The 19,073-nt window shown below is 32.4% G+C and overlaps 1 protein-coding gene across 2 annotated transcripts; it reads left to right on the top strand.

Moving 5' to 3' along the window:
• The first annotated feature begins 1,809 nt into the window (after positions 1–1,809).
• LOC139484567 (spartin-like) lies at positions 1,810–18,851 on the top strand. Of its 2 annotated transcripts, XR_011655120.1 has the most exons (8): positions 1,810–1,952; positions 9,823–10,603; positions 11,178–11,399; positions 11,834–12,028; positions 13,013–13,174; positions 14,386–14,476; positions 17,055–17,612; positions 18,241–18,851. XR_011655120.1 is itself a non-coding variant. In XM_071268338.1 (7 exons), the coding sequence occupies exons 2-7, from the start codon at positions 9,841–9,843 to the stop codon at positions 17,266–17,268; spliced, it is 1,647 nt and encodes a 548-aa protein (XP_071124439.1). In that variant the 5' UTR covers positions 1,810–1,952; positions 9,823–9,840; the 3' UTR covers positions 17,269–18,851. The 2 variants fall into 2 exon arrangements, 1 of the variants encoding a protein (XP_071124439.1); XM_071268338.1 differs by having other exon boundaries at positions 17,055–18,851.
• The last annotated feature ends 222 nt before the right edge of the window (positions 18,852–19,073 follow it).

Genomic DNA, 19,073 nt, shown 5'->3' with positions numbered 1-19,073 from the left:
CCCGACCTTTTGTAGGAAAACTAACGATCCTAGTCATATTAGATTTTGAGTCGAGCGCGCCTTCCACGTGCGCCGGTATTTGAGCTCACAACCTTAACGGATCCAGGGGTGTTCTGGGGGTTGGACCCCCCTTTTTTTTTTACCTATCAATGCATTTGAAAGGGGTCATATAGTTAGACCCCCCCCTTTTGTCCTGGGTTGGGACCCCCCAACCCCTTATTAAAATGTCTGGATCCGCCCCTGCACAATCTCAATGTTAACTGGCTAGTGATACTGTAGTCAGACATCTTAGTCCACAGAGGTCTCCTCCAGGACAACAAAAAGAAATAACCGAAAATGATAAGCGACAAGAAAGTTTATAACTTTTGCTTGTTTACTTTTGTTTGTCTGTTAGGGAGCTACCATTTGATTTTTATGGGGGAGGGGGGGGCTAGGATGAAATTTGAAAAAAATAGGCAGGACAGGAGTTTTGAGTAAAAAAAAAAAAGGCAGGATGAGACACTTTGCCAAAAAAAAAGGCAGGATGACAATTTAGGTAAAAAGAGTCAGGATAAACTAATAAAAAAAAAGGCAGGACCGAATAGAGTGAAAAATAAAAAGGCAGGACAGAGATTACAACTAAAAAAAATGCAGGACAAAATTTTTCATCCTAGCCCCCACATAAAAATCAAATGGTAGCTCCCTTACTGTTTTTTTTCTTTCTTTTTTAACCTACGGGGTTGTCAGTTTATTTTTGAATTGTGAGTTTTAATGTTCCTATGGTATCTATCTTTCACCTCTTTTTTATATTCTATAAAATGATTTTAGGTTCCCAATATGTGAACTTTCCATTTCAGCTTCCCAATTGTGAACTTTCCATTTCTATGTAGCAACATCCTGGATTTTCAGCATGCAGCTTCTCCATACAATGTAAATATCTCCAAGATGCTACGATATTCCTGGGTTGTATTTCCTATCATGATTCTCTTGATAGAGTGTAGCTGCTGCTACTAACAAGGAAGCTAATAAATCAAGGGTTTCTCCTTTATCACTAATGACACCATACTCGCTCTTCTCAATTGATGTTGATCTTCCGGCGTTTTTGATTCCTTATTATGTTTACTAGAAATATCAAATGTAGTCTCTTCAAGACATTCTAAAAATGAATACGTTCTTTCTAACACCAATATGTTGCATGGACTAAGTCTACTTGAAAAAATTGAATAATTACTAGTGTCTATGCTAAATATAAATATTTGTTTAGCTCAGCATGCACGGGCTAAGTTGTGTATGTCCACGTATATTGGTCTTTATTTATGTTTTGTATTTGTATTAGTTGTAAATAACAGCTGTAAACTTATTTGATTTGATGAGATGTGATTTAATTTGTTCTTTGAGGTATTTAATTTTAAATATTTTTATATAAATCTTTAGTTGTATTTCAAATGGTTCCCACGGTTAACAATCTGAACAGGATCTTGTTTTCTTCTTAGGGAGCTACCATTTGATTTTTATGGGGGGGCTAGGATGAAATTTGAAAAAAATAGGCAGGACTGGAGTTTTGAGTAAAAAAAAAAGGCAGGATGAGACACTTGCAAAAAAAAAAAGTCAGGATGACAATTTATGTAAAAAAAGTCAGGATAAACTAAAAAAAAAAAGAAGAAGGACCGAAAAGAGTGAAAAATAAAAAGGCAGGACAGAGATTACAACTAAAAAAAAATGCAGGACAAAATTTTTCATCCTAGCCCCCCCATAAAAATCAAATGGTAGCTCCCTTATGTTTTATGCACCATGCAGAATCCTGTTCTTTTGGTTATCTAGCCCAAAATTGGGAAAAGGGGTTTTCCAACTTTTGTTGACATCACATTAGAGGTCTCCTGACTTTTACACATTTTATTTACATTCACGTCATATCACAAGACAGTAGTTTGATAGTGAGACATTCTTCAGTGTGTCAAGAACATTGTTATCTTGTAAGTCAAATACCATCTTCAGTCTATAAATGATTAAAATAATGTTTGTTGAAAAGGTTTACCTGCCAAGAGTTTCATATAAATTCAGGTTCATGTGGCTAATTTAATGACCGTATTTTCACCTCAAAATTTACTCCAAGTACAGACAAACCTGCACATCTGTAAAAAATTTCAGACATAGCATGCCCTAGATAATGAATTTCAAATATGTTTACTTTTATGTGTAAGAAAAATGAAAACTTACCAGGATTTTGCAGTACACTTTTTTTCATTCCTCCAGAAGGTGCCAAAATAAACTAAGTTGGGAAACAGGTTTGAGAACTTCCCCACAGGTAATAATTGAAGTGAGCGTTTTTAATTGACAACCCCCCAATGGCAAATGAGGGATATACCTTAACGAGAAACTGTCCCTCAGACCAGAGATATGAATTTATACATATATATTATATGTCTCTACTCAGACCAGCGGTCATTTTACTGTTGTATTTCAAAGAAGAATGAACAGACTTTTTTTTATCTTAAAAGGGGAGAAATACATTATATTTGGAACAATACTTCTTTTGAGTTCTAAAAGAGGGGTCCAACTATTTTTATTATAAAGAAGATATAAGCCTATGAGGCCACACCAATTTGATCCCTTGTTCGACGGACCCGCCCGCACCTATTTTTTTTCAAAACAGATTTTTTTTATATTCCTGCTTCCCGCATCCGGAATTGTAATCATGTCCATTTCCCGCACCGTTTTTTTTTTTGTAAATATTATAAAAAGATATCAACATTTGTTAAATCACAGTCTAACCTGTATATAACGATTTTAAACATAAAAGCACCCCACCACACTGTGTAAATATCTGTGAGAATATTTGTTTCAGCATGAAACCTGGAATGCTCCGATAAAAAGTTATAACAGCGGGTATTTCCGTGAAGAACAAAAATTTTTTTCTTTCCCCCTTACTTATATTCCCCATCAAAAAATGTTCGTTGTTAGAATAAAGTACAAAGAACTTCTGTAGGATTTGCCTTCAACTGCAATTATATTGTATGCTGGCGAAACAAAACTATCCATAGCCGCTGCATGTTTATGAACCTGTCCTGATTGATTCAGGAGCATGTCGTTCAGCAGTTATCGTTTGTTGATGTTGTTCATTGGTATTTTCCCGTTTGGATATATAAATTAGATCGTTGGTTTTCCTGTTCCAATTGTGTACGCTAATAATTTTAGGGTCCTTTATAGCTTGCTGTTTGGTCTGTATCAAGCCCTGTGTAAAAGGCCGTACTTTGACCTGTGTTTGTTATTATCAGGTTGAGAACAACCCTCCCTCAGACAAGGGGTCATTTTACTGATGTAGAAAAGAAAATAGAAATACCAAGGATTTGTATAGTTCTTCTATGCAAAACCTTTGAACACTTAGAATTTTGTACTCAAAAAGAGGAGAGTTACATCATATTTTTAAAAAAAAATTCTAAAAGAGGGGTCCACTTATTTTGAATAATATTAAACTGTTAAAGTAAATGTGTTAACATGGTTAAAGTCCAGGAATATTGCTAAATTCTTGGACATGTTTTGACGATTTAATACCAGATAGATATATAGTTCTATGAGAAAATATGAGCCCTTTTGTACAAACAAATATATTATAACTTATATTGATCCCTCATAAAACATGTGAAAGGGATATTTATAACATTAAGGTGTTGCCCCCAAACTGATTATGATTTGGATGGAGAATTGTCTCATTGTCCGTCACACATACATAGACCAGATTTAATTATTTCTTGGTGAACAGGGAAAAAATACTTCAGAAATCAAAGTACAAGTGATAAATCAAGTTTTAATATTGTCAAAACCTATTATTTTATATTTACAAAAAAAAAATTATAATCGCTCGCCTTTACTTTTCAAGCTTCGCCTTAAAAATTTGCAAATTGAATATTTTTTTATTAAAATTTTCAAATCGCTCGCTCGCACCAAATTTTGGAGTCCAAAAATCCGTAGAACAAGAAATTAAATTGGTGTGGCCTGAATATTACAAAATTCTTGGACATGTTTAAATTCAGTTTTGACCATATAATACTAGATAGTCTAGATGTATGGTTCAGTGGGAAAAGTTTCTTCAAATAATATAAATATGTGCTCACTTTTACTAATAAGTCAAAGATACATTTTATCACTTGATATGTACCCTTCATAAACATGATAAAAGGGAATAATTTGTGCTATATAGCATCATAGTTTTCCAACCACTTGCTCAACATTGGAACGGAAGTGACGATACCCCTTAAAACCCATGAATGATGTTCACTAAAACCCCAGTTTTTGACAGAAATGCATCAAACTCGAAAGTTGTCTAATTTTTATTAGCTCACCTGGCCAAAAGGGCCAAGTGAGCTTTTCCCATCACTTGGCGTCCGTCGTCGTTAAATTTTACAAAAATCTTCTCCTCTGAAACTACTGGGTCAAATTAAACTAAACTTGGCCACAATCATCATTGGTGTATCTAGTTTAAAAAATATGTGGCGTGACCTGGCCAACCAACCAAGATGGCCATTATGACCCAGCCATCTAACCAAAATGGCCACCATGGCTAAAAATAGAACATAGGGCTAAAATGCAGTTTTTGGCTTATAACTCAAAAACCGAAGCATTTAGAGCAAATCTGACAAGGGGTAAAAGTGTTTATCAGGTCAAGATCTATCTGCCCTGAAATTTTCAGATGAATCGGACAACTCTTTGTTGGGTTGCTGCCCCTGAATTGGTAATTTTAAGGAAATTTTGCTGTTTTTGGTTATTATCTTGAAAAATATTATTATAGATAGAGATAAACTGTAAACAGGAATAATGTTCAGCAAAGTAAGATTTACAAATAAGTCAACATGACCGAAATGGTCAATCGACCCCCTAAGGAGTTATTGTCCTTAATAGTAAATTTTTAACAATTTTCATAAAATTTGTAAATTTTTACTAACATTTTCCACTGAAACTACTAGGCCAAGTTCATTTAAGATAGAGATAATTGTAAGCAGCAAGAATGTTCAGTAAAGTAAGATGTACAAACACATCACCATCGCCAAAACACGTTTTGCTCATGAATCCATATGCTTCCTTTGTTAAATATTCACATAGATCAAGGTGAGCGACACAGGCTCTTTAAAGCCTCTATTGTATAAAATGTTAATTTTAACTTTAGTTTGATTTGATTTAGATAAAGTAAGATAAAAATAAGGATTGTTAATTTTTGTTTTAGTATTTAACTTTTTGATGTTTATATTATGTTTTAAGAATATTCATTTATTCCACTTTTCTTCAGTACCTATTCAGTTAAAGTTATCGTGAGACATGAAAAGATTAGGAATTTAATTGATATTCAGTCAGAGTCTGACTTGCATCAGCCTCCAACATGTCCAAACCTCACCCTGGTGAAATTCATCCCACTCAAGAACAGATTTAGCCATCACTTCAGGTGCAGTCATGGAAGTGCGCCACAGTTAGTCACTGATTTTTTGGTGCAAGTTAATTATTTTACTTCTTTAAAAACAAAGTGCATTTAATACTTTATTTAAGACTAACTCTGGAAATACATGTACTTTTTTTATACGACCGCAAATTTTGAAAAAATTTTCGTCGTATATTGCTATCACGTTGGCGTCGGCGTCGTCGTCGTCGTCGTCGTCCGGCGTCCGAATACTTTTAGTTTTCGCACTCTAACTTTAGTAAAAGTGAATGGAAATCTATGAAATTTTAACACAAGGTTTATGACCACAAAAGGAAGGTTGGTATTGATTTTGGGAGTTTTGGTCCCAACATTTTAGGAATTAGGGGCCAAAAAGGGCCCAAATAAGCATTTTCTTGGTTTTCGCACTATAACTTTAGTTTAAGTTAATAGAAATCTATGAAATTTTGACACAAGGTTTATGACCACAAAAGAACGGTTGGGATTGATTTTGGGAGTTTTGGTCTCAACAGTTTAGGAATTAGGGGCCAAAAAAGGGCCCAAATAAGCATTATTCTTGGTTTTCGCACAATAACATTAGTTTAAGTAAATAGAAATCAATGAAATTTAAACACAATGTTAATGACTACAAAAGGAAGGTTGGTATTGATTTTGGGAGTTTAGGTCCCAACAGTTTAGGAATTAGGGGCCAAAAAGGGACCCAAATAAGCATTTTTCTTGGTTTGCGCACCATAACGTTAGTATAAGTAAATAGAAATCTATGAAATTTAAACACAAGGTTTATGACCATAAAAGGAAGGTTGGGTTTGATTTTGGGAGTTTTGGTCCCAACAGAATAAGGGGCCCAAAGGGTCCAAAATTAAACTTTGTTTGATTTCATCAAAATTGAATAATTGGGGTTCTTTGATATGCCGAATCTAACTGTCATGACTGTGTATGTAGATTCTTAACTTTTGGTCTGTTTTCAAATTGGTCTACATTAAGGTCCAAAGGGTCCAAAATTAAACTTAGTTTGATTTTGACAAAAAATCAATCAGTTAGGTTCTTTGATATGCTGAATCTAAAAATGTACTTAGATTCTTGATTATTGGCCCAGTTTTCAAGTTGGTCCAAATCGGGGTCCAAAATTAAACTTTGTTTGATTTCATCAAAAATTGAATAAATGGGGTTCTTTGATATACCAAATCTAACTGTGTATGTAGATTCTTCATTTTTGGTACTGTTTTCAAATTGGTCTACACTAAAGTCCAAAGGGTCCAAAATTAAACTTAGTCTGATTTTAACAAAAATTGAAATCTTGGGGTTCTTTGATATGCTGAATCCAAAAATGTACTTAGATTTTTTATTATGGGCCCAGTTTTCAAGTTGGTCCAAATCAGGATCTAAAATTATTATATTAAGTATTGTGCAATAGCAAGTCTTTTCAATTGCACAGTATTGCGCAATGGCAAGAAATATCCAATTGCACAATATTGTGAAATAGCAATTTTTTTTTTAATTAGAGTTATCTTTCTTTGTCCAGAATAGTAAGCAAGAAATATCTAATTGCAAAATATTGTGCAATAGCAAGATTTTTTTTTAATTGGAGTTATCTTTCTTTGTCCAGAATCAACTTAAATCTTTGTTATATACAATATACAATGTATATTCACTTTTTACTACCAACTGATAAATTAAAATAATCTTTACCATTCAGTGATAACAAGCAGTTTTTTTACATCTTATTTCCTTATCTTATCTAAAATGTTTTTAGATAATGTATGTTGGACATTTGCCAGACATGACTATGATGTCATTTTCTATTTTTATTTGCCCATTACTTTATGTAAATAACTTCATTGGAAATTTGCCAATATAAAATGTTGCTGATGAAGTTTTTTTTATTGTTTTATACAATAAACAATGTATATTCACTTTTACTACCAACCAATCTTTACCATTCAGTGATAACAAGCACTTTATTTTACATTTTAATATTTTATGATGTATTTAAAAGAGTAGTTATTGCTGCAAACTCCATTAGAAATTTGAATTGATAATATCAGTTTTGGAAAAAAGGAAACGGGGATGTGAAAAAAAGGGGGGGGGGGGTTAAATTTTTCTCATTTCAGATTTCATAAATAAAAAGAAAATTTCTTCAAACATTTTTTTGAGAGGATTAATATTCAACAGCATAGTGAATTGCTAAAAGGCAAAAACAAACTTTTAAGTTCATTAGACCACATTCATTCTGTGTCAGAAACCTATGCTGTGCCAACTATTTAATTTTAGATTTAAAAAGTTTGAAGAAGAAATCTTTTATTGTAAAATTTGTAAAATCTTGACATTTGTTTTGTGTAAAAAAAACCCATGTAATGTCAAAAATTTGATCACAATCCAAATTCAGAGCTGTATCACGCTAGAATGTTTTGTCCATACTTGCCCCAACTGTTCAGGGTTCGACCTCTGCGGTCGTATAAAGCTGCGCCCTGCGGAGCACCTGGTTTCATTTTACATTTAAATTACTTTAGTTTTTAACTTCATCATATTCATTTTAGAAAGTTTATACTCTTGTTTCATCCAACCTTGTAAAATACATCATTTTGTACATGCAATTATTGTACATTTGTAAATACATGTAATATATAGTTTTCATTTGATTTATTGTCTGTCATTGTCTGTTGCCATAATCGGATATCAGGTATCCAGATGGTCAAATAGTGATACTCCACGTCCCTGGAGGTGTCGTCACTGACCCCCTCCCGCTACACAATAAAGGGGAAGTAATTCAAATTGTTTGTAAAACAACTTTGAAATACATAGTCTCATAGATCATATATATATGACCTAAAGCTAGTAAAGGTAATTGGTGTTATTTAACACTAGTGTATTTGACACCAAAGATGTCAAGTGATGTCATTCACTTAATGGGTCATTTAATTTAACAGCTAGATGAACAGCCTGTCCAGCATTCCAGGAAGAATTACAAATTTTTTGGTATTGCAAAGGAAATCACTTATGAAATTGGTCTGAGGCTCCAGAATTAGGGTGAAAAGTAAAGTAAAAACATTGCAAAGGAGTACAAATGTAGGTCCAGTAAGACCCCTTTTTGGTCTCAAAATAAAGCAGTTTTACAAAATTATTTAAAATGTCAACCTTTAATCATGTTAACTATTTATTGGAAAGAGTAGAAAACTTCTGTTACATAAATATGGGCTTTTTTGACAATACAATGCACATTTTTAGGGTACTAGCATCATAAAGTCATGCTAAATTACTTCAATTTTCACAATTTTAAAATTTTAGTTAAATTTTAGACAGTTTCCATCTTAAATGGAAGTGACCACATTTGTGCTTATAAATTCTTTTAAATATATATTTAAATGTGAGTTGTATTTGATGATAATACATAACATATATAAAGGTTAAGCATTTAAGAGTGAACAAGGATGTGGCCTAGCTCTTTCATTTTTGACAAAGGCCATCTGAAAAGTGACATTTTATCATGTTTATGGCATATTTGATAGATTTTTAATATTTAATTTGAGCGTCTTAAGGTGGTACCCAACACTTTCACTAAAATTAATTTGGCTCGTTTAATTTTCATAAATTTTTGTCAAACCTTTGACAATTATATAAAAATTTCAAAATATTTGAACCAACCAATTTATCAGAAAAATTACACTGGTTATATAGCAGTTTGACAAAAACTAATTTTGATCATTGAGAAGCTTAATATGGTACATGTAATATTCATGATATTCCCTTAACAACACAACGTAATTAAAACGTTTAGCTGATTTAACAGAGTTATCTCCCTGTAGTGTTAGGTACCACCTTAATGACCACATCCAATTACATCAGTTCAAATCTTTCACATAAACTAATTGACTCTACTAAAGTAGCCATTTTAGTGTTTTAAAAATGCCCAAAATCGTTCAACCGATGAATCTGAAATTTTAGGCAAAAATCAGCCCTTACCATCTTACCTGCCTAGCTACTACTTTTACTGAAATTTTGTGTTTGGTAAAAAACAGCCCATACATTTATTCATTGCCCTTGTCCTTTACTATTTGAAAATAATATATTTAATATATTGAACTTGGCTGGATATTATACATTTTGTTAACTTATATATTACTACATTTTGTAATTAGATTTACAGAAAGATTTACTCAGATAAAGCTGAATTTCAAAGAAAACAAACTAAACAAAAAATTATATAATCATGATTATTAACAAACATGAATGAAGGGTCTTATCATGCTTATATCATGTATGTATACAATATATTTTTTTTCATTTTGCATCTAAGCCTTTTGCATTTGACTATTACAGAATTAATTTGAATTGATATTCATACAGTGTTTAAAGTTTAATGCCAGCAACACTGACTAGATGAAAATTATTCATAATTTGCCATTCTTTTTTTTTTCCAGGATCGAAAAACCATCAACATGGCCACTTGTGCTGATGCACGACCTCGTGATAGAGTTCCCCCACCTAGACCACCATCCCTCCATCAGGCAGATCAAACTGACTATAAAACAATACAATCTTACCATGATAATGCTTACAAACATATAGAGAAAGGTCTGTCGGCAGACGAGAGTGAAAACTTTGATGAAGCAGTTAATCAATACAGAGCTGGATTACAGTTCTTAGACAAAGGTCTGGCAATAGATTGTGAGAAACTTAAAGCTACAGAAGAGAAAAAAGACTCTGCCAAATTATTACAACAAAAAATGACAAAAACCAAACTTCAGATAGAATATAGGCTTCAGAGTATAGAAGTCCAAAGAAACGTACATTCTAGACATCCCACTACACCTATGGATTTAAATCAACCTCCGTCATACGAGGACGTGATGTCAGAATCTGGGTCGTCAATCAGTGACACAACGTTTCAGTCCCTTGGAGATTCTATAATGAGTGATGAATCATCAGAAGTTTTTGATGCTGATGCTACAGAGATATATAATATTCCAGATGGTGTCCAGATTTTCTTTATAACACCAGAAGGATACGTTAGTGCTCCGTCATATCCAAGTTCACTGAAAATATTCAAATTTATAAGTGAACCTACTGTTAGAACTGGTCAGCGCCCTCCAGCCTTTTTACAAGTCAATAGTTGGGTGTACCCCTTACAACCAGGGGCCTCTCCAGCTTTAAAAGCTACTAATGGGGCTTATGTCTTCCCTGATACAACAGACAGACCAGGTAAATATCAATTATATTATTTAGAAAATGAAAACAAGACAAGTTAGCACTCAACTCTTTTGGTACACTTTGAAAAATAATAAGATTTGTGAAAAGAATTATTTGTAATCAATGGTAATAAAAGAGACCACATGATGTAGAATTTAACAACTATAGGTCCTTCAACAATGAGCAAAACATATACCGCATAGTAAGACATAAATGACATTCATAACATTTCAGAGGCTGAGTGGTCTAAGTAGTTGTACACTATCACTAGCCAGTCAACAATGTGATTGTGAGTTTGAATCCCACACATGGACTGTGAGTGCTAAAATTTAGCAATGACGCTTTTTTGTTTTCCAGTAGTTGATATAACCATAGATGTAATACATCTATGATATCACGTAGTCTGTGGATCAACTGTGCCATTACATCATGTACTGTTATTTTACAAAGAGAATCTAAGATTAGCCGATACCTTATTTCAAACAAAGGTTAACCTGAAATTCTCATAAGATGAATAACACACTTTATGATGTTTATGTTATAATTTCATATTTTTTATTCTTTAAAAACCACTTTCTATTTATAGGATCAGCCGTAGGTTTAATGTTACCAGACACAATGTCATTAACAGACAAAGATGTTTTTGAGTCAGTTTTATCTTCTATGACCATGATGCAAGACCAAGAGGTTGTAGCAGAAATAAGAGAACCCACAGCACCCCCTGAAGAAAGGGAGGTAATACCGTCAGAAGGAGAAACTAAAGAAGACGAATCTACCAGTGCTAAAATATCAAAAGGGATCGCAGTGGGTGAGCTATTTTATAACAGTTCAAACCAGTCATGCCAGTAGAAGGAAATTAAATATTTCCCAATTTTATTTCAAAACTTTGAGGTTCTGACAATACAATGTTACTTTGATCAAATCTGAAATATAAAAGAATTTACCCACATGGTAATCAATGCCTCCTAAATCTGTCGCTAAAATAGACTCCTCAAATTATATTCAATTGTTACCTCAGCATGTTTAGTGTGTTTAATTTCTTCAACTTTAAATTGACTAATTTACTGATTTTTTTTCACTGATGGAATTAATCTAAAAACTTAAATTTACCTTTGTGTTATCTTTTGGTTGGTGTTATCTTTTGGTTGGTGGTATCTTTTTAGGAACGAACACTTTGTTTATAGAGACAATTATTGAGGAGTTTTGTCAGTCTGTAGACAAGTGTTATTTTATTTGTTTCAGCATCAAGTTGGATAACATGGGGTATTGAAAAAGGAGCAGAAAAAGCTGGCCATTATATAAAAGTTGGATCTGAAAAAATCAAAGAAAAATTAAAACCTGAGGAAAGAGCTAAAGAAATTGATCCAAGAGTTATACAAGGAGTCCAGTATGCTAGGAGAGGGACACACACGGCTGTCAAAGTCAGTTCTTATGTGGGTATGTATATGTACATTTGCTAAGAGGAGAACCAAGTTATTTTAAAGCAGCAAGTATGGTTCAATATGCAAATTTGTCAAATTAAGCTAAGAAACATTGATGATGAATTATTCAGTTTATATTGCTTAATGACCATTGGAGGTCTTCAGAAGTCAACTGATGCTTTACTCAATAGTTATTGATATATTATCAAGCCCATGCCTTGTAAATTGTTTATTTTAAACATTTTATGATTTGAATAAATGTTTTACATTGTTTTAAATCAAATATGAGAATTTGAGTCAAATCAGAGAAAATGAATTTGACAGCTAGTGCCCCTTTAAGATGAAAATCTGCAAATGTTCTTGCAGTGCTGAATAACCTAATGAACCTGATATTAATATAAGAAAATACTTGAAGGTTGAATCATATTTTAAAAGAGATTATTTCTTTATCAAAGAAATAAAATTTAGGAACAAAAATTGACAAAATTAAAGATTTATGGAAAACTTAATACTCATATATACAAATTGGATGGTTCAGAATAAAATGATATACACATGTATATGTGAATCTTAAATGATAAGCAATGGTAGAGGCCATGAAAGGCATTGGTTATGATTGAACACCATTAATTGTAAAAAAATGTTGTTTTGATTTTTTTATTGCCCCTGCCATACTCTACACAGGCATTAAGTATTATCCTTGACCTTCTGTGTTTCTGTATGTCCATCTATCTGTTTGCCCCACGTTTTGTTTCTGCTCTCTAACTTAAGTTTGCCTCATGCAAAAGTATGAAACTCATACACAATGCTTTATAGAACCACAACACACAGACAGAGTTCTAATTTTGGCAGTGAGTTGCCTTTTGTTCTAGAGTTATGCCCCTTTATAACTTAGAAAATTGCAATCTTGATTAGGGGAATTTGTTTCCTCAGACTTTCTTATTTTATTTTTTGTCTGGTGTTTGTATAAACGAGTCAATTTATTCTGTTTCTGTTTCAGTGAAGAAGCTTGGAGAAGCTACAATGGCAGTTGGGAGGGAGTTAGCACCACACATAAAGAAACATGGTGAAAAACTACTTCCTGATTCAGTCAAGGGAAAATCTTCAGATGGAAAATCTAAAGTAGATGGTGTTCTTGATGTTGCTGGGGCAGGTCTCATAGGTAATTATTGTTTGTATCTAAAGTTAAGCTGGGGCAAGTCTCAAAGGTAAATATTGAGGTTGATACATGTATCTGGGTACCGTTAGAGAGGTAGATTTTTATCCTCATAGTTTTTATACAACCTTAAAAAATTGTGGTCGTATCTTGGTATCACTAAGACATTTGGATTCTGGACAATAACTTTAGTATAAGTAAATAGAAATCTATGAAATTGAAACACAAGGTTTATAACCACAAAACGAAAGTTGGGATTAATTTTGGGGGTTATGGTTTTAACTGTTAATGAATTAGCGGCTAAAATGGTGCCCAAATAAGCATTTTTCTAGGTTTCAGACAATATCTTGTGGATAGGTGTATGGATCTATCTGAAATTATACCACAAGGTTCCATACCAGAAAGGAATGGTTAGGATTGGCTTTGGGGGATTATGGCTCAAACCGTTTAGAAATTGGGAGCAAAAAAGTGTGTAAAACAAGGGTGCTTAATGAACAATTACTTTTAAGTAAAATGTTAAGTTTGGATAACCTCCCTCACACTGCTTTTAAATTATTAAATGGGTTATTATGGTTACAAAGTCTATTGGAAATTTGAATTGAGATTTTGACCATATCTTGAAGGAAAGAATTATTTTTTGTAAAAAGATGGGAGGACAATTTTTTCTTAAGATTTGAAAAATCATAAAGAAAAATTCTTTAAAAAGGGGGGGGGGTTCAATTCTCAACAGCATAGTGTATTACACAAAAGTAAAAAATTAAAGGGGGTTTAGTTCTTTGACTACAGTTATTCTGTGTCAGAAACCTATTATGTATCAAATATTTAATTACAATAAAAATTCAGACCTTTATCAAGCATGAGGTTAGGTATAGATTGGACTTGGGAGAACAATTTGGGTTGATATCTTTAAAAGGTTAACTAGAACAAGAATGAAGTGAATAATTGTGGTTAGTTAACCTTTGAAAGGTCAGAAACTTGTTATCAGGTGTAACTCGAGCAGATCTCAATGATTCTAATGGTGAATGATGCATTAAAGTTTATATCTTAAATGTTGGTTTTCTCATCGTTATTTTGTTTAATTGATTTCCGTAATCACACATTTCTTTTCAGTCATGAAATGATCCAAATTCAAACCACATTTTAAATCTCAAAAAAGAGTCTTATACAGCTAAAGTGTACATGCAATGTAATCTGAATATTTTATTATGTACATGTAGGTTTCAGTGCAGTGTACCTAACATTAGAAGCAGCAGCCAAGGCTCTGGGTAGAAACCTCGCCAATGAAACAGTGACTCTGGTGGATTACAAGTAAGTTATACTATGGACTTTGTAAATAGTTCTTTATATCATATTCCACAAAGACTTGATACAACAACTAGGAGCTTTATCAGTAAGAATTTGAGGCCTTTATTCTATGAAGGAATTTTTGTGGTGAAGGCATCTCTTCTACATATAAAAATAAAGATGTGGTAAGATTGCCAAGGGGTCAACTCTCAACAAGAGACCAAATGACACAAGTACTAACAGCTATACATGCTATAGGCCTTCAACAATGAGCAAAGACCATACCACATAGTCAGCTATAAAAGGCCCCAAAAACACAAATGTAAAACAATTTAAACAAGAAAACTAATGGCCTAATTAATGTACAAAAAAATTAACGAAAACCAAATATACATATATGTTTATAGCCTTTGTTCAATTGATTTTTAAAGCAATTGCTTTTATGCCGTCGCGTATGGCCATCTTTGTGACCCAGATCAGAGACTCCGCCCAGATCAAGCCATAGTATTTTGTTAAACAGGCTCCTGGTCAGTCATTCTTTAACACCTATGTATGTTTTCTAATGCAATACATAGCTTGAAACTTTAAAAAAAAGTTAGTGGATTTAAGAAGTTTCAGAATATGTTCTTGTAGATGTATTTTTGTATTTAAAGGGTCAACCGTTTGACTATCAAATAACATAGAAGTCCGAGTGAAAAAAAGTACATTTTTATAAATGCGATTCCGTTTTCCGCCGTTCGTACGATGTTTCAACAAAATATGGATTAATTTCAGTTGTTGATTTAGTATTGAAAATTTAACTGAATTATCTCCTAATAAATACGGTTTTTTATGTTTAATTTGTGTTTCTTTAAGAGGTCAGGTGCTCTTGTTCATTCATAAAATTATCGTTCATTCATACATTTATCGTAAAATCAAAATCACTACACAGGTTAATGCGTAGTGTCAAATTATTACCTGTAATCTAAAAATAGACAAACTTTATTTGCGCAAATAATTTAGCGGAACGAAACCCTTGTTGAAAACACATAACAATAAGTTCGTTTTCCTTTTCTGTCAAAACTCCGTAATATTTATCGATCACCTTACTAATGAAATGGACTCGTCCAAACGTAGTAGATGCCAAGTCGGTCCAGATGAAGAGATATTTACAATTTGGAATTTTCTAGTATATCATAGATTGAAAAAAAGTACGTCTTTTTAAATATCATGATCAAAACTGGGTTTGCATAACAAATGTCAGATGAAACCATTATCCTCGTCTTTTCAGTGAACAAGTCTACTACGTTTGTTGACACTCGACGGTCCACCGTGTAAGCAATTTTATTTCACATGTTTTCGAAATATTGAAGATCATTTTTCGCAATGTTTCCTGAAAATTGATAAATATCAAAGCAACGTAGAGCTGTTTGTTCTTGTTCGTATAATAAAATTGAGAAATGAAATGGGGAATTTGTCAAAGAGACAACAACCCGACCATAGAAAAACATACAACAGCAGAATTAAGGTCACCAACAGGTCTTCAATGCAGCGAAAAATTCCCGCACCCGGAGGCGTCCTTCAGCTGGCCCCTATACAATATATTTTACTAGTTCAGTGATAACGATTTAATGTCATGTTTGTCTGTGATGACCCCCCTTTTCGGGATTGCATGAGAATTGTAGTTATCTCGTACCCACATGCACTTGTTTCTATCCATAGGAAGGTCGACTATCCATATAAAACTATTTATATGGATAATCGACCTTCCTATGGATAGAAAGAAGTGCCTGTGCTCGTACCGCATCAGAAGGACATATCAACTCAGCAATAATGTTTGGAACTTAGTTTTAAAAATGATGACAAAGTAACATTATGAAAATATTTTTATTAAGCTGAAATATACATTTATTCTTTACATGTTTATGTCTTGTAAGATATTTTATTTCTTTCCCGTTTTTTAACATTTGCGTCTGGAAAGTTGAAATGTTTTAACTTAATCATTTGTGTTAATGGTTAAATATAAATTATTATGAAAATTGTTAAAATTAAATCAATAAAGGAAATTATTGCCAAGGAAGTTACAAACACTACCAGGGGATAATCCATGGTGATTTCTTTTTGAGTTATATGTTTCAGCACATGTATATTTGACCCCAACTTTAGCCTGGTAAACGTGTTGTCTCCTTGTGAAATATAAAACATATTAAAAATGACTTTCTGCTAAAGTCTTTTATTTATATAAAGTTAAAACCTTCTTACTTTTAACTAGACAACACTCATGTCAGGTTTAATTCTTGTATATATGTGGATGAAAAATAAAAGTCCCCAAACATTAACATGGCAGCAATTGCTTTTACAGCCTTTAAGGCTTTGATTCCCAGCAAAAAACTGACAAAATTCAAATATTATTAACTAAGTAGAACACGTGAAAAAACCCATGTCATATTCCTAACTTGATACATCTTTGTTTGCCCATTGTTACAGGTCATATGTTGTCTAATTATTTTGTTTGTAGTGTTGGATTAAAGCTACAACTCAGTTCATCCATGTCTTAAAGTTAAATTGCTATAATTAGTGTCTTCCCTTTTCTTATTCTAATTATAACATACTGTTATTTAAGATATGGTAGTCAGGCAGGATTGTTAGCAGAGCACGGGATGTATGCTGTTGGTAACACTGTGTTGACTGTTAATAATGTGGACAATTTAGGAATCAAGGCCGTGGCAAAGAGGACAGCAAAAGAAACAGGCAAGGCCCTGATAATGGACATAAACGAAGGAAGGAAAACTAAACCAACAGACTCTACAGTTATCACACAAACTAAAAAGTCTTGAAACATGTATCAGTGAAAATATAAAGACAGTCAAATAGCTATTGACATAATTAAGTCAAGTTCCTCCATTACAGCTTAAGGAATAGGCTGAAGCAGTGAGAAATAAACTTGATGTAGTCAAATCTATCTGCATGTTACCTCTTATACACAAAAGATTTTGGTACAGGTTTCTCAGATGAAATAATTGAAGAATATTCATTGTATTTCCTTGTACATGAATCCACTTTAGACAGACATGTTGCTTTAAGACAAGTTACGCTGTACTTTGATAATCATGTTTGTTATATAATAACATAAACTCATTTCAAAGAATCGTTGTCAAAACTACATATTATTATAATATATGTATTATTAACTTGACGAATTAGCTTCCATTTTAACTTTCTTTTATTGAAAACTATTTTGTTGTTCAAGACAGAGATATATGAAATCAAAGATAGTACAAAACAAATTAATAATAATACAGAAATTCAGTGAGTACTTAAGCTGTTTTCAAATCAAGTAGTGACTATTTACAATTTCTTAGATTGTTTTATACACTGCTAATGACACATAAATAGACATGTAATATAGCCTATATTTACTATTGCAGTGTAAAGCAAACATCAATCAATCAATCATTTTATTATTGTTATTTACAATTGAGAATACTAAGCCCCTGTCAGCTGCTCTGAGTCCGCCAAATATTAAGAAATCTATAATTAGATCCCACCTACTTACTTCTGTGATTATTTTTTTGTTGTGGAATTTTTAGATTTTAATATATTTTCCTTGAGTAATGCCTTAAGGAACACATTTCTTAAATGTTCAACCTATTTTTTTCATCATGAAAATGATACATATATATAACCATTTACTGATAAAAATACTCAGCCCCTGTTAGGATCATAGAGTAATCCAAAAGTACAGAAATCCACATTTTAACCCACCAACCTTTCTTTCTGTGATACATATTTTGTTTAGTAATTTATAGAATCTTTAATAACATTATTTCCCGTTTCAATTGTTCAATCGAAATAAAGTTTAACTTACTTCAACATGTAAAACAAAATTTCCAACTTTAACATGTCGTGTTTCTTTGGTAAAATTTAATTTTTCTCAGCAAAGTGTTAAAGGTGAGTACTTGAATCAGAATTGTCATATTTCATTGATGTAAACATTGTTGTCTTTTTCTGACATTATCATAATTACCACAGGTAGAAATCAAAAAGATGTTTTGAATTGAATGAATATATATTAACATATATAAACCAGACCTCCTGTGGAACTTTTGTTATATTGAAACAGGTGTTCTGATTACTCAGGTTTAATATTTCTTAATTTTGTCCTGAGGTTACAAGAGTCTTGTTTGAATAGCTATAGGTATAGGTATACATTGGGTTCTGTTTGACAGGTTTCACTGTAACATATTTATTGATGTTTTTCAAAAGAATGAAAATGGTTTATAAGACATAAGAAGTATTGTTAACATATTGTGATGCAGTATGTAATTCTTTGTGTATTGAATATATTTATCTGTGATATATATGCATTTATTAAACTGTTACAATAAATGTTGTTTATTAAAATTATTTGTCTAGAGTACTAGTATTTTAATTTTTACCATGATCAATTGTCAATCTAAATATTCTTAATGTAGCTGAAATACAAAAAAAAGTAAATGTTATATTCAAAAAATATTGTTGAAAACTATGAAAAAAGTACCCACTACATACTACAATGTTCTAAAAGATAAATTTCTATAAAGTTATATGTTTTGAACTAGCTTAGACGACAGTTGGAAGATACCAAATGGACCTAACAAAT

Source organism: Mytilus edulis, chromosome 8, assembly GCF_963676685.1.
Source record: "Mytilus edulis chromosome 8, xbMytEdul2.2, whole genome shotgun sequence".
Lineage (NCBI taxonomy): Eukaryota > Metazoa > Mollusca > Bivalvia > Mytilida > Mytilidae > Mytilus > Mytilus edulis.
The sequence above is the reverse complement of the archived record's forward strand: the minus strand, read 5'-3'. Positions and strand labels throughout refer to the sequence as shown.

What these genes read in the sequence shown, in the direction of transcription:
- LOC139484567 (XM_071268338.1), top strand. Translation starts at nt 9,841, where the DNA reads ATGGCCACTTGTGCTGATGCACGACCTCGTGATAGAGTTCCCCCACCT. An exon ending in TGATACAACAGACAGACCAG is followed by an intron (nt 10,604 to 11,177) that starts GTAAATATCAAT and finishes TTCTATTTATAG; the next exon opens with GATCAGCCGTAGGTTTAATG. An exon ending in CAAAGTCAGTTCTTATGTGG is followed by an intron (nt 12,029 to 13,012) that starts GTATGTATATGT and finishes TTTCTGTTTCAG; the next exon opens with TGAAGAAGCTTGGAGAAGCT.